Here is a 14,711-nt window from a genome sequence, read left to right as displayed (position 1 = left end):
TAATTATTGCTTCTTTAGTGGGAAACTGATACTTCTCTTAAAGAAGGAATAAATAGTGGTGAAAGTGTAAAAGTACGATGCTAAGCAAGGAAACAAACAAACAAAAAGAAGTATGATACTATGAACAAAAAACCTCCAAGACAATGTGTCTTTATTTTTTCCATAGAGTTTTAAAGTTTTTGTTTTTAATTTTTCATGTTTTACTATGTCCTTTTTCATGTCTCTTTTATTTTTTGTTATTTTTACCTTTTATGGAGAAGTTGCCTTATGGCCAGTTAGTTGTGCTGCAGAAATGTCTGCATTTACAGCCAACGTGCTTAGGGTGGGAAATACCAGGCCCAGAGAAGAAGGGCACAGGGTGAGAGGACGATGCTTATTCCCACACCCTGTTCACAAAATGATGCAAAAGGAAGACTGTTGAGAGGCACTGAGGGACCAGATTGATAAAGGAGTGAAAATATGTTTTTTGATGGCATGAAAGTGAAAGAGGTTACAGGGTAGAGGGTTTTGATTGAAAAGGCTGCATCAGAGCTTGAAGTCTGGCTTGGATCTCATTCCACTCTGTGCCAGGGTCAGTCAGGGGTTTCCAGTGGAGCTACCATGACCCGTGTCCGGGAGAGAAAAAGCCCTGTCCTGAGAAGGATAGCACTGTTTTTTTTGAAAGGAAAGCTAGCTATGTGGGGGGCATTCCAATCATGCCCACCACAAAGTTTAGAGAGCATGATGGCAAAGCAGAGATGAACAGTAGAATGGAATTGGCTCCATGTCACAGAGGTCAGAAGAGGGGAGGTGTGGCTGTGGCTGCCTCTCATCTGGGAAGTGTGTGGTTTCTGTCTGCATCTCAGCTGGTGAGCAGGATGACCTGGGAAAAGAAGTGGCCTCTATTACAGAGTATCAGCAAATAATGTCAAGTCTTCTGGAAGAGTTGACATTAAAAGTTTGGACATGGATTCAGATCCTGGGCTTTTAAGGCAGACGTATTTACATTAAAGTCTCAGGCCTGACACTTAGCTGGGTCACTTGAATTCTTGTTCCCACCTCTTTAAACTTTGATGAACTTACTGAATGAGGCTGTGTAGGAGAGATAAATGAGAAGCCTTGGGAAGAACATAGAGTAAAGAGTGAATCCTCAGTTAGTATTTTCCTGGGTGACAGGCAGCATTGAGTTTTACTGGTTAAGTGTGCCAGCTGTGGGGTCAGACATCCTTGATTTGGTCTCAGTTTAGCAATTTACAGTCTGTGTGACTGTCAGACTAGCCACCCAAGTCCCTTAACTGTTAGTGAACTCGTCTCCTAGTGGCAATGAGATTGGAGTGTATTATAAGATTGTTATGAAAAGAAAATGTATGTAAAGTATTTAACACAGTGCCTCACCCAGAACAGGTACTCCATAGTCCTAAAGTGTTAGCTTCTTAACCTTAATAATGAGTAACAGTGATTCGTAGTAGGCGGACTTAAGGATACTAATCTTTATTTAGATATTTAGTTTATATATGATCAGACCATAACCGGCTTTAACTAAGATAAGTATTAAGAACTCATTTTTTAAGAGCAAATATTCTTCATTGTCCCTTTGACTTTAGTTCGTCCGAATTCCTGGGATTCAGAAATGTGGACTTAAAGTAATTTCTTCTGTAGCACATTTACCTGCTGCGTTAGAGGCCTTGTCTCTGGAAGGCGCTCTTGATTTGGTGCTTCAGACGCTGCAGATGTGTCCGGATGACCAAGGTTGGTGCAATTTGAACTCAGGGTTTATAGTAGATTTTTGTAGGTCTTTAGTTGCTGGTGGGGTGTTTTTCCATTTTTTTCCTTTAGTTTTGAGATTTAAAACAACTAATTTTGTTTATTTTTGCCTTTATTCTTCCAGAAATTCAGTGTCTGGGTTTAAGTCTTATAGGGTGCTTGATTACAAAGAAGAATTTATTCTTGGTAACTGGACGTCTGCTGGCAAAACTTCTGGTTTCCAGCTTACAGCGGTTTAAGGACGTGGCTGAATTACAGATTAAAGTATGTGCATGATCCCAAAGGGAAATTTGATCTCATGCAGATTTCCTTCAGAACAGTTGGTATAATCCCCACTTTACCTTAATGGAGATATTCTAGTTAATGGAAAACCATCTATCATTTTGTAGTATTTTAATTGTAAAAGATGAAGATAATTATATTAAATCTTTAAAGATCCTGTGTTTCATCATTAAATGTCTAAAATCAGCATTTTTCGCCACTTTTTTTTCATGAAAGAGCAGAGAGTATGCTAAAGAAATTTCAGGTAGCTGAGCTTCATTTGCTTAGATTTTGTATAAATACAAGTGGTAATTATTCTGGTTTGTTATTCTCTGTGTTGTGTTGTGGGCTGCTCACCCATAGTAATTTTGGCTCTTAATTTTTTCCCTTGCAGTGAAAAGATATTTTAAATGTTTTTCACCAAGCAAAACTTAAAATGTGATATATAATCACTGTTTTTATTAGGAACCCAAGATATTGGCTTAGGGTTAATTGAGGTGAGATTTAAGAAATAAATTATTTCAGGATTTTTGCCCTAATGTTGTGAAAACAAATAGTTTCTTTTTTTAAAGACTTTCTGCCTTGGTTGTAGTTTTTAGTAATGGAGTTTGCAACTTCCATAAACCGGACTCAGCAAATATTTTGGTGAATGGGAGCATTGACCAGGAATAATGTTGCCTAGGCTCCAGCCTTTGCAGAGACTTTGTTAGTAAATGAGATACTGGGTATAAAGTTTTAAGTTTTAAAATGCTGCTGAACACAGCATTCTTAGATTAAAAATGATAGTGTGTTTTATAGATCGGCTTTTTATAATGTGCCTCCACCTAGACTAATTAAGGCCAGAACTGATTAAAAGTAATCCAGGGGAAAAGAAATGATTTTTTTCAGGTATGAAATCCTCAGATCTTCAATGGTAATTTGTCTAGGCATATGTTCTAAGATTGCTATAGTAGAAGTTATAAACTATTGCCCAGTGGGCTGAAGTTGGCCTTCCACTATGTTCTATTTGGTCAGTTCTGCATTTTATAAGTTTTAAATTTGAGTTACGTGCCTTCTACACATTTGCATTACCTCTCTGTGACCGCATTTATTTGACTTTTCAGGGCCTTGGCCCTAGAGGTGGGTGGGTGCATAAATTAACTACTTTTCTTATCAAATGTTAGGAAGTACTCATAGAAACTTAGTGTCTTATAATTATTTTAATATTTTGATTATTAATATATGAGATTGACAGATATTAAAAATCTAAAAGCTTAAGTTGATCTTTGGCGAATTTGCCCAAACTAAATAATACTAAAGTCAAAAGTTCATTCTTTCCTTACAGTGTCACGTGGGTAGACAGCGCAGACAACTCAGGGCAGTATGCTTCAGTGGCTCTAAAAAGTAACGGTGTGACTGGTCAGCTCTTTATAAACACTCTGCTTTAGGATGTTAAACTTCAGGGTGCCTTCGGAGCGTCTCTCAAATACACTTGACGTGAATGAAATCAGGAGCTCAGATTTGTCTCTTGGGGGTTAAAATTTCAGAAGAAAGCACAAAATGTTGGGGAAATGCTGGGCCACCTCGAGAAGCTAATCTGCAACGTTAGAATAAAAAATTCACTTTTGCGGCCTATTTAGGTCTGTAACTCTGCCCACTATGCTGTTCTAACCCTGATTAATAATATCTGGCTTTCCTCCTGAGGAATGGCTTCAGACGGCGATTTTTAAAAGCCACGTATTACTGGATTAAGTATTTTTCCTGCTTTGTTAATTAGCATTTTATTCTCTGTGCACCTACTACATACAGGATTTATAGGATTATTTCAAGGTTTATAGTTTTAAAGTACAAGCCCGGTTAATATATCTACTTAGTTATGTGAACAACTCAGGTTTTACGTATCATCTACAAACTCTGTTTTATGCTGTTGATTTGTTCTCTTTTGCCCATAATAGCTTTTGTTTTTATTACTTTTGCTCACCCTCTCAGGGATTTCAGACAGTCTTGACAGTACTGGAATTGTCCGTGTCTTTTTCCAAGCTGTTGGTGCATTACTCCTTTGACTCAGTGATATTCCATCAGATGTCTTCCAGTATTGTGGAACAAAAAGATCAGCAGGTACAGTGTTTTTTCACTTGTATGCTAACTGTTGTGTATTTAGCAGACTCTAATCCGCACTTTCATTCTTTTTAGTTCCTAAACCTTTGTTGCAAGTGCTTTGCAAAGCTAGCTATGGATGATGAGTTGAAAAGTTTGATGCTGGAGAGAGCGTGTGATCAGAACAACAGCATCATGGCTGAATGCCTGCTTCTGTTGGGAGCGGATGCCAATCGAGCAAAGGAGGGAGCTTCTTTAATCTGCCAGGTAAGTTTTCAAGATGACACTTTTGCCTTTGCTCTGTTGACTCTGCTAGTGTGTAGCTGTTACTTACATCCCATTTTTCCTCACTGCGGAATTTACTGGTATATTGCACAAGTGCTTGTGCTTTGTGGTAGGAGTTAGGTTCACAGCATTTGAGAGGTAGTAGGGTCCTTGGGTGTTACTGTCTAATCCTTCATGTGTTTCTCTATGTTGTTAAGGTTGATAAGTAACTTTTCAAATGTGTCACTTACTATGCATCTCTGTATAAACTGTTTATCCGACATGCTCCACTCAGCCCATGGCTTTATTTAGTATTCATCTTTCCCAACCGTTTTCTCTTTGTTTTGAGTCTCTTTGACTAGCAAGTTCTTCCCTCAGGGCTACAGTATGTGGTCCTGTAGGCTGGAACCACACACCGTAGCGGGTGCCATTCACATGGCCATCCCTGCCATTGGCCACCCCTGCAGCTGTGTAGCACTGTGGTCCTGCCTTTTTTCTCTGCCTTCCCTCCTGCACCGTGCAGACATCTGTGTAATTGTTCTCCCTTTCCTTCCAAGCATAACACAAATCTCTTTCCTGGGTAAAGCCCTCCGTACACTCACCGACCTCCATGAAAAGTGAAGATTTGCTTCTGCAAGTCCATGACAGTTTATGTATATCTCCTGAACATCTTGTGAGTTGTATGAAAGTGGACATGTACAATGTGTAACTTTCTATCAGTTAGAATATCGAACTCATCGCTTTGCAGTGTGAATTCAATAAGCATTTTCTAAAGTGCATTACATGTTATTTCAGGTTTATCTTTGTTGTATAAATTTTAGAGTTTATAATAGCATTCAGGTAGCATCATGTATATATTTTATAGAAATTTAATAATATTTCTAGTGAAGCAATTATGTATGATTTAATATACATTATTAGATAACCCGCAGTGTACTGTTTTCTAGTAATTTATTTTTAAAGCCTTACTTTATTTAATTTCTCACTTGCCTAAGGATTCAAATAAATATTTCAACTGTAAGATTAAATTAGTACTAATTTAATTAGTACTAATTAGCGATCTCCATAAAAATAAACTGAATCCGTAACTCATTTTCATGCACAATCAATTTATGCATTAAAACCAAATAATCAAATAAGTTAAATTTAGTCAACTATCTTTTAAGCAAGCAACATTAAAAATAGTTGCTATTTTATGTTAAAGGTAGTTAAATTGTTTCTGTCAATAATTTAGTATGTTTTTATTGTGCATCTTTTGTGATATTGGCAGATCATTGCATTAATGTGTTTTGGAGATGCCAAAGAATTGAAAAGTAACTTCTCCTTCAAATTTTTCTTTGGGAAACAATCTACCTAAAAGCACTTTAATGCAGTTACTCTACATTCCCCATAGAAAGTGCCTTCTACTTTTCTTTCAATTTATCTGACTCTTTCTACAAGTACAGAGCTTTTTATTTTTCTCCCCATGGTTTTTTAAACTTAATAGCTTGTATACATACCTTTTATTTGAAAAAAAATCAGATCCTTACATCCATAGGTTTATTAAATTTAAAGAATTTACCCTAGCTGTTGGTCTTTTGTCTATCAAGTAATAAATTGCAAATAATGAAATATGTGATAGATCGATTGAACAGACTTTGTTTTGTGCTAGTGTAAAAAATGGTAATCAGCACTATTTATTCATGTGCCAGCACATGAATAATGGCATAATTAATGACTATTCGGAGCAAGGGTGGTGCTAATCTTGTTAGGCTTTCTGAGGAGAATTGAATGATGTAATGTGTCTGACTGGTAGAGCAGAATATGGGAGATTAATTCTGGATATGAAAATGCATGAATAGAGAAAGACCTGAAGCTAAAACTCTTCAAATCATGGTGGGATGAGCAAGTATAGTGAAGTCTGAATAAAAGTCATAAACACTTTTGTGGTATTTGTTACCGCCTGGGCACCGCTCTGGAGTTCTTTACACAGCTGAACCCTCACCGGGACCCTAGGAATGGGCTCTGGCATGGCCCCCTTTGGAAGGGAAGGAACTGAGGCGCAGAGAGGGTAAGAGACTTGCCCCAGGACACTCTCCTGGTAAGTAGTGGGAAAGCTGCCTCCTGAGCGGCTGCTTTACTCCTTTTCTTTCCTTTNTTTGTGGTATTTGTTACCGCCTGGGCACCGCTCTGGAGTTCTTTACACAGCTGAACCCTCACCGGGACCCTAGGAATGGGCTCTGGCATGGCCCCCATTGGAAGGGAAGGAACTGAGGCGCAGAGAGGGTAAGAGACTTGCCCCAGGACACTCTCCTGGTAAGTAGTGGGAAAGCTGCCTCCTGAGCGGCTGCTTTACTCCTTTTCTTTCCTTTTAGAGTTTGGGAGAAGAATTCTTTAATCAAACCAAGTTCACAAGTTTACACTTACAGCTTAACTGGAATAATTTTTCCAAATTTTGATCGTACCAAGGACCAGATGGATATAATAGCAGGCGTTCCTTCAAAACACTGGGTTCTAGGTTCCATTGTAAGGCCTCTCAAAAGCGAAACTCCAAGTACTGAGATAATTTAATAATCAGTGATGAGAACAATTGCCTATAGATGAAAATAGTTATCTGAGGGGTCAAAACATACGATGCATGTCATGCGCAAACACCGAAGTATTAAAAGCCTTCTTTTCCATATTCATAGTTTCAAAAGAGGGGAAGTGTCTTTTAGTGACTAAAAACTACCAACGGACATAATCAAATTATCTTAGAAATATTACCTGTTAAGTTTTCCTTGAGTTTTGTGTGTTAAGCTTGGTTCGCCCTGATTTGGTTTATAAATGTGAATATGCAGTCTATCAGAAACTGCTCCTTTACTTTGTCTACTGCCCCAGAGCAACTGAGGTTTCCGTTTTTTACAATTCTGTCATATTTATGATACATAAATAAAAATCGCCCTCTGACATAACCATGTTTTCAGATAAGTTAGTTTTCTTGTATAGTATTTACTTTTATTTACTGCATAAGCATCATGGATTGTTTTTTTCAGCTAAAAAATACTACTTAGCGCCCTGGCTGCTGTGACTCGGTGCATAGAGTGGCGGCCTGTGAACCAAAGTGTCACTGGTTCGAATCCTGATCAGGGCTCATGCCTGGGTTGTGGGCCAGGTCCCCTGTAGGGGGCGTGTGAGAAGCAGACACACATTGATATTTCCCTCTCTTTCTTCCTTCCTCCTTTCCCCTCTCTCCAAAAGTAAATACATAAAATTTAAAAAATACTACTTAGTGACTTCACAAATAAGTGTGATTTTTTTTTAAGTTTAGGAATATCTCAAAAATAAACTTCATCGCTTAGTTTTCAGTTTCAGCTTCTAGTGTCTGTACAGGATCTTAGATGGCTGAACCCAGGAGCCAGATTCATTCCCATGTACATCCATTCGACTGTCTGAAGGAGTCGTGTGACTTTACTGAATCCCCAGGCAAAAAATTAAATTACTTTCTAAAGTTCCCATGAGTTTTGTAACATGTAGAATTTTCGGTTCAGCCTCAGTTTGGATATTATACAAAACGGCATGCAGAACCACACACTGTTAGAGGACAGCAGGATAATGTAGTACAGTGTGGACCATGGGTGAGACTAACTTTAGCTAGAACAAGGGGGAAATTTTATAGAGGTAACAGTTTATCTACCATAAAAATGTAGAACTTTTACAAAACTCACAGACAGTGAAAAGACAGTCTGTTAAATACAAATTATGCACAAAACCCATAGCATTTGGGAAAAGGCAAAATGTTTACACAGGTAGTCGTTTTAAAAATGTAACTTTCCCCTACTATCAGTTACACCTTAACATGCACACACTAATTGAAAATGTGCTGTAACCAGTGTCTGGAAAAGCTGATCAACATTTCTTAAATGAATTCTCTGTATAATACATGTGTAAGTACTGCACAGGTACAATTGAGCAATACTTTGAAACAGAGACGAAGGGATTTTCTCCCCCAAAACAAGCTTTAAACATCAAAACCTATGTTTATAAAAATTTAGAACTTTTAGCAGTTATAAATAAAGAAACAAATAAATAAATAAATATTTCAAATAAAAATCACTAAAATGCTCAAATGTTCTTTATATTCCAGGTATGGCAACCTAGTTCTCTACCGTAGAACCCTCAGAGATATCTCAGTCCCCCCCCCGCCGCCCCCAACCTGGATGGCTCTTTCCTGCTGCACCGTCCTTCATTGCCCTCTCCATTATGTTGTGGTTGGTCACTGTCTTGAGCATCCGATTCTCCATTTAGAGCCTTTGAACCCGTTTGGTCCTTTTTCTAGCTTTTTGTTTGGCCCTTTCTTCCCTTAATCTTTGGTTTTATTTGCTTCCTCATGTCTTTGCCCAGCAAGAGATTTCTTTAGCACTTGTATGATTACAGAATCTCCTTTACCAACCAAAAACGTGTTCTTAAACTTGTTATACAACATTGTAGACTTTTCCAGGACAGTCGGACTCACTTTGAGTTTGCATAGTGTTGTCAGTGTGGTAATCAGGTCTCTTGTGTTTCTGAGCTTGTTGCATTGTGACTTGAAGTAAAATAAAAACGAGTTTGTCCAAAGCCTTAATACATCTGCTCCCAGCTTTAATCTCTTGCTCACACAGCAGATTCACAATCGTGGTGGTGATGGGTTGTTTGTTTATTTGCAAATGCTATATTTGGTTTTGGTTGTTGCCTATATTAGTTATAAATGAGAAGATGAGAGAGATTTCAAAGGGTAATCAATTATACTTTCGATAAAGTTTGATTCTATTCTGAATTACCTTAATTATTATTTAAATACAAAACTGTGTATTTCTGAGTGGTATTTTTTTCCTCTAATGAAGTTGAAATTATTTTCTTAATTTTTTTTGTCTACTCCACTTTCTTACAGCTCTCTCTTTTCATGACACCGTATGCCTCAAGGCAGCATAGATTGTATTGGTGCCCTAAGGAAAATACCTCTATAGAAACATATTGAGCACCTTCTATGTGGAAAGCACAATGGTAGATAAATAGTCAATAATATAAAAAGGGGTTTCCTTTTCAATATTTTTCCTAAGTGTGTATTAGGAGAGGAGGCAGGGTAAAACATAATTCACCATGATACAAAGTAGGCAGTAAGTGCTATAACTTAGGGATAAAAGTTTGCTGAGCTTTAAGAGAAGGCATTTGTAATTGAGTTTTTTGGTCTTTTCCTGGCTCCCTCTATCCCAAATTCCCTATGGGCCTATAAAGGGGATTTTAGTAATTTGCTAGTTAAATTATATGTATGCATTTCTTAGGCATTGCACTAGGTTACAAAGGTACAGAGTGACCACAGCATTCGTGTCTTCCATTCCAGTCAGGAAATGGGCAGGCACATCTGATTCAGTGTGCTGAGGACTGTGCTAAACAAAATGGGATGGGAGCCTGGAGGAGGGAGGGTGTGTGTGGCCTGGAAGGTTGGCAGCAAAGATTCACTGTGAAAGCAACTTTGAAGCTTTTTCTTGCAGAATGAACCTCTTTTTGCTAGGTGAAGGGCAGAGTTAGACACTTAGGGCTACAGAAATAGCACAAATGAAGATAATTTTGCATATTGTGTTTGGGGGAATGATCTGGGCCAGATGGGTTTTAGAAGATTGTAAATAGCACAGTGCCTTGGCTATATCTAGAGGACAAAGGTACCATAGTGGCCCTGAGGAGAATGTTGAAGGTGGCTGACGCTGGAGACTGGTGGGGATTAAGTTGGTGCCTTCAAACCACAGGATTGTCCCCTTGAATCCCTTGCACACACTTTAGTTCTGGAGAATTCTTGAATTTCCCCCAATCTTGTCCTTCTGCTCAGCACCTTGGGTGTTAGAGTCTTCTTTCCTTTGTTTCTTAGCCCTTAATTTTGTGTAGTGAGAGGAGCACAGCCTTTGGAACCAGCAGATTTGACGTCAGATCCAAGTCTTTTATTGACTAGCTCTAAGGGTTGTCTAAGGGACAAATCAGGTATGTCTTCTATTAATCTATAAAATGGGCTAATAATTTATGTGGCCTAGGGTTTTGTTTTTATAGGAATTATAGATCATGCATGTACAGAATTTAGCATAGTACCTGATGTATAATGCTTCCATTATCTATTATTTTGATCTTCTGTTTGTAAAACACGGCATGCCATGCCTTTCTGAAGCAGCTCCTGAATAGGGCCCATGTGCTGGGCCACAGGTTGCTCAGCTTCTCTCTGCTTACAGTGGACACTAGTTTTTGTAGCACCTAGTATGCTAACCCACCTTGAACACAGCTCAGAACAGAATATTCAGGGGAAGGTAGGAAACTGAGAGAGAGGATATTTCTTTGTGGAAATTCAGATTCTTGTCCCGAGGGGCTCTGGAAACCCAGAAATGAGTGATGACTGTCTTTCGCACATGGCCTTGACAAATGTGCTATTTATATTCTGTGTTACAACTGAAGGCAGTGCAGGAAGTCTTCACTGCGTGAAGGCACTTGTGTGCCAGCTGTCTTGCAATGAGCAAACGGAAGCCCGGGAAGCGTAAGCCTCAGTTCTGCTGACTTCCAGTTTGTGTGCTTGTTCTTCACATCCTGCTGCCTCTTTCATGATAACTGACTCTCACGTGGCAGATTATTTGATTTTGGCTACTCTGATATGTGGGGTGCTCATCTTATGTGTTTTCCTAATCTATTTCAAGGATGAATTTTACCTGATTTTGTTTCGTTTCTATCTAAATGTATGGAGGCAGTGAAAAATCACCCCGGGTTCAATTTGCCAATCTCCCAAGTGGAAGGAATACAGGTTTTTAATACACGTGTGTATGTTTTTCTTTAACAGGTATGTGAAAAAGGGAGCCACCCCAAGCTGGTGGAGCTGTTACTGAGTAGCAGGCCCCGTGATCAAGATGTGCGTAAAGCGCTGACAATCAGCATTGGGAAAGGCGATGGCCAAACCATCAGTCTGCTCTTAAGGAGGCTTGCCCTGGACCCGGCTAACAACAGCATCTGCCTCGGAGGATTTGGGATAGGAAAAATTGAACCTTCCTGGCTTAGTCCTTTGTTCCCAGACAAGACATTTAATTCAAGAAAAGAAACAAGTGAGTATTAAAAAAAACATTTGGTGTGTCTTATTTTTAGTAGTGTTTTTTAAGTCACTTATCTTTTAGTTAGTTTTCATTCCACTTTGGTGCAACTTAAGCCAGAAATACTGTAAGCGTTTGGGTATCTTTTTTTTTTGTCATTAAATGCTTGGAAGTGATACTATACTTAAGTTCTTTATGACCCAGCAAGTACATATTTTATAAGGATAGCACAACACTATAGGATCTTTCTGAGGACTTACTTTTCTTTTTATATATTTTATTTACTTATTTATTTTCTAAAGAATTTACTTATTTATTTTTAGAGAGAGGAGGAGGGAGGGAGAAAGAGAAGGAGAGAAGCATCATGGTGTGGTTGCCTCACTGATACCCCTCGCTGGGGACCTGGCCCACAACCCAGGGATGTGTCCTGACTGGAAATCAAACTGGGAAACCTTTGCTTTGCAGACCTGCACTCAATCCGCTGGGCCACACCAGCCAGGACTCTTTTTATGTATTTTAATTTTCATTATAGAAGTAATTCACCCTGGCTGGTGTGGCTCAGTGTGTTGGGCACCAGCCTGTGAACCGAGAGGTTGCTGGTTTGATTCCTGATCCCAGCACATACCTGGGGTGCAGGTCAGCCTAGGTTGGGGGCATCTAAGAGGCTGCTGATTGATGTTTCTCTTGCACATCAATGTTTCTCACCCTCTCTTTTTCCCTTCTTCCCCTTTCTCAAAAAAAAAAATCCCCTAAGTTCTCAGGCTTCCAACCCTGCCTTGCCAGTACACTTGGTCCAGGGAATTTGCATTTAAAAATAAAAAGTAACTGAGGCTCATTTTAACAACAGGGAAAGAGTCGTAAGGAAGAAAATAACAATAACTTATTTCATGTCTTGTAAGTAATACATGTAAATTTTTCTATACTTTCTATGTGTTTACATATACACATGCATTTAAATGTATATGTATCAACAGAAACGTATCTACATATATACTTTCATTTTCAAGTTAATATACTCTTGGTTCCAGTAATGTGTTCATTACTGGAAGTAGTCCATGCTTTTCACTCCAGTTAAGGCGGCGGCTGCCAAGAAAATGTATCTCTGTGCTTACAAGTGTTACAATAGTGCCTTGGGAAATTCCCTAGTGAAATCTGACACTGGCCTCCATATATAGAGGGCAAGGAGAGACTGAAGACTGTCAGGTGGCCAGTTTAAAAAAGCAAGGGAACTTAACGCATGAGGCTTACTTCGAGCAACTGCAAGATGAGTGAATCTCCACACCCACCTGCCAGAATCTTAAAGATTGTCTACAGGTCTGAACTGATTTCAGTCACATATTCAGTCCAAGTGGTTTCAACCAAACCTCAGTCTTTCAAAGGCTACATCCTTGGGACAGTTCCCACTGTGGGGACAAGGGGCAGAATGTAAAATCCAAGGTCATGGCTAAGATCTGATTGCCTAGGTCCAGCTCATGGATTAGCCAGCAGTGATGGCCTTCCAGTGACTTCCACCAGCATTTACTTTGTGTTTCAATGAAGGATGTATTCTCTTTCTATTTTCAAGTTAATATATATTTTGCATATATTAAACATGTTGATGACAAGTTATCATCCACCTCTTTTAACATTTCTGTCTTTTTCACTGTCTCTCAGTTACTCACACAAAGTGCATTTTTAAGGCCCGGGCTCCCAGCAGTGTCTCTGACACCTTCTTCCCACGCCCACTCCCTTCCCCGCAGCTCAGATCCGAAGGACTCTCTTGTAATAACGTGTTTTCTCTCCTGTCGTTTCTCCGTTTCACCTGACAGAACTCTATTCTTATCAGCCCAACAGTCTGCTCTTTTTCTCTCCTTCACTGAGATGGCCGAATGCTGCTGAATTATCCATCCATGCTTATTGCTGCTTCTGTCTACTCACGGTGCAACCTCCTCGTGGGGTTTAGAACATCCCATCAGGCTGAATTCCCCTCCGTTTCTTAAAGGCTTCATGTACTTTTACTTGAAGCCTTTTCCTGCAGTTACTTCCCCTAATTCCCTTACCTTTTCTCTTCACCTGGCTATCTCTTCATTCTTCCTGCCTCAGCACCTTAGCAGTTTTTACAAGAAAACTGTTCCTGCACCCATGAAGTCTGGATGGAAGGTTCTTCTACCTATATCCCTAACTCCTTTATTTGGCAATATCCATTAGTACCTTTAATGTAGGTACATATGTTTTGGGCCTAGCAATATGCTAATAGGAATCTATGATACAGAAATTCTCAATGCACATAGAAATGCATGTACAGCGATACACATTAAATTGTTTATAATAGCAAAATAGTATGAAAAAAAATAAGTATTTCCCGTAAGGAACCATTCAAATTATCATGGTACATTAATGCAGTGGAATGCTTTGCAATTGATGGAAAATAACATCTAGCAAATCCAAATATTTGGATATAGAATCCATGATTAGGCAAAAAAAGGGACAGAACAGTGATTTTAGTATGGTGTTTTTTAGTATACTGTTGGTGAGCACACAAGTGGGATATGGTCGTCGTAAATGTTTGCATATGAAAAAGAACACCTTAGGGAAAAACTGCAGCAGTGGGCACCCTGGTGGCTGACCCTGGGGACTTTGGAGACTGATGCATGGTCATTAGATCCCATGCTTCCTCAGTCCAACGCGTTTCCAGGCAACAGCCAGCTAACTTTAACCTTTTACATCTGGTAGAGAGAAACTGTGGGCTCATTGGAGAAAAATGGAGGTAGATTTATCACTTATTTCATTCTCTTTGTTCTGTATGAAGTTTTTTCTTAACCATAAGTCTTACCTAATTAAAAATATATAATAATGATATTTGATTTTCATGGATAGCTGGTTTGAGTAAAGAACATTTTGGATTCATAGCTTTAAAACATTTATCAGCTACTGGACTGAGTCACATCCACACATTATAATGTGAACTAGGAGAGTAATATTTAAAGAAATTTTCCAGGCTATATGTAGCACAATGTGGATTCTGCCCGCTTATGAGAAGGATGATAACTTTAAAATTCTACCTAATTTCCCAATATATTTGACCACTTAGCAAGTAGTTTGTAAAAATAAGTATATCATTTCTTGAGCATATTCTATGTTGCAGGCATCATGCTAAACATTCTATATGCATCATTTCATTTAATCTTTTTGATAACCCCATGCTGTGCACATCGTCCTTTTCCCTTCCCCCTTGAGGACATTGCCACTGAGGGGTTGCCTGCAGCTCACAAGTGGCATTACTGTGAGGTGGGCACAGGCCTGTCTGCCTTCAAAGCCCAGGCCCTTTCCTGGTTT

General features: G+C 39.0%; 1 protein-coding gene across 2 annotated transcripts in view; it reads left to right on the top strand.

Moving 5' to 3' along the window:
• LRRK2 (leucine rich repeat kinase 2) overlaps positions 1-14,711 on the top strand; it is a 135,261-nt gene that overhangs the window by 43,248 nt on the left and 77,302 nt on the right. For both annotated transcript variants that reach the window (XM_037058156.1, XM_037058157.1), the window contains 5 exons: positions 1,584-1,728; positions 1,868-2,007; positions 3,973-4,101; positions 4,177-4,347; positions 11,153-11,411. In XM_037058156.1, the coding sequence (XP_036914051.1) occupies positions 1,584-1,728; positions 1,868-2,007; positions 3,973-4,101; positions 4,177-4,347; positions 11,153-11,411 (844 nt within the window). The remainder of the gene's footprint in view (positions 1-1,583; positions 1,729-1,867; positions 2,008-3,972; positions 4,102-4,176; positions 4,348-11,152; positions 11,412-14,711) is intronic.

This window comes from Sturnira hondurensis, unplaced genomic scaffold, assembly GCF_014824575.4.
Source record: "Sturnira hondurensis isolate 20B ecotype Veracruz unplaced genomic scaffold, ASM1482457v3 Scaffold0009935, whole genome shotgun sequence".
In the NCBI taxonomy this organism is placed as follows: domain Eukaryota; kingdom Metazoa; phylum Chordata; class Mammalia; order Chiroptera; family Phyllostomidae; genus Sturnira; species Sturnira hondurensis.
This window is presented reverse-complemented; position numbering and strand designations above follow the sequence as displayed.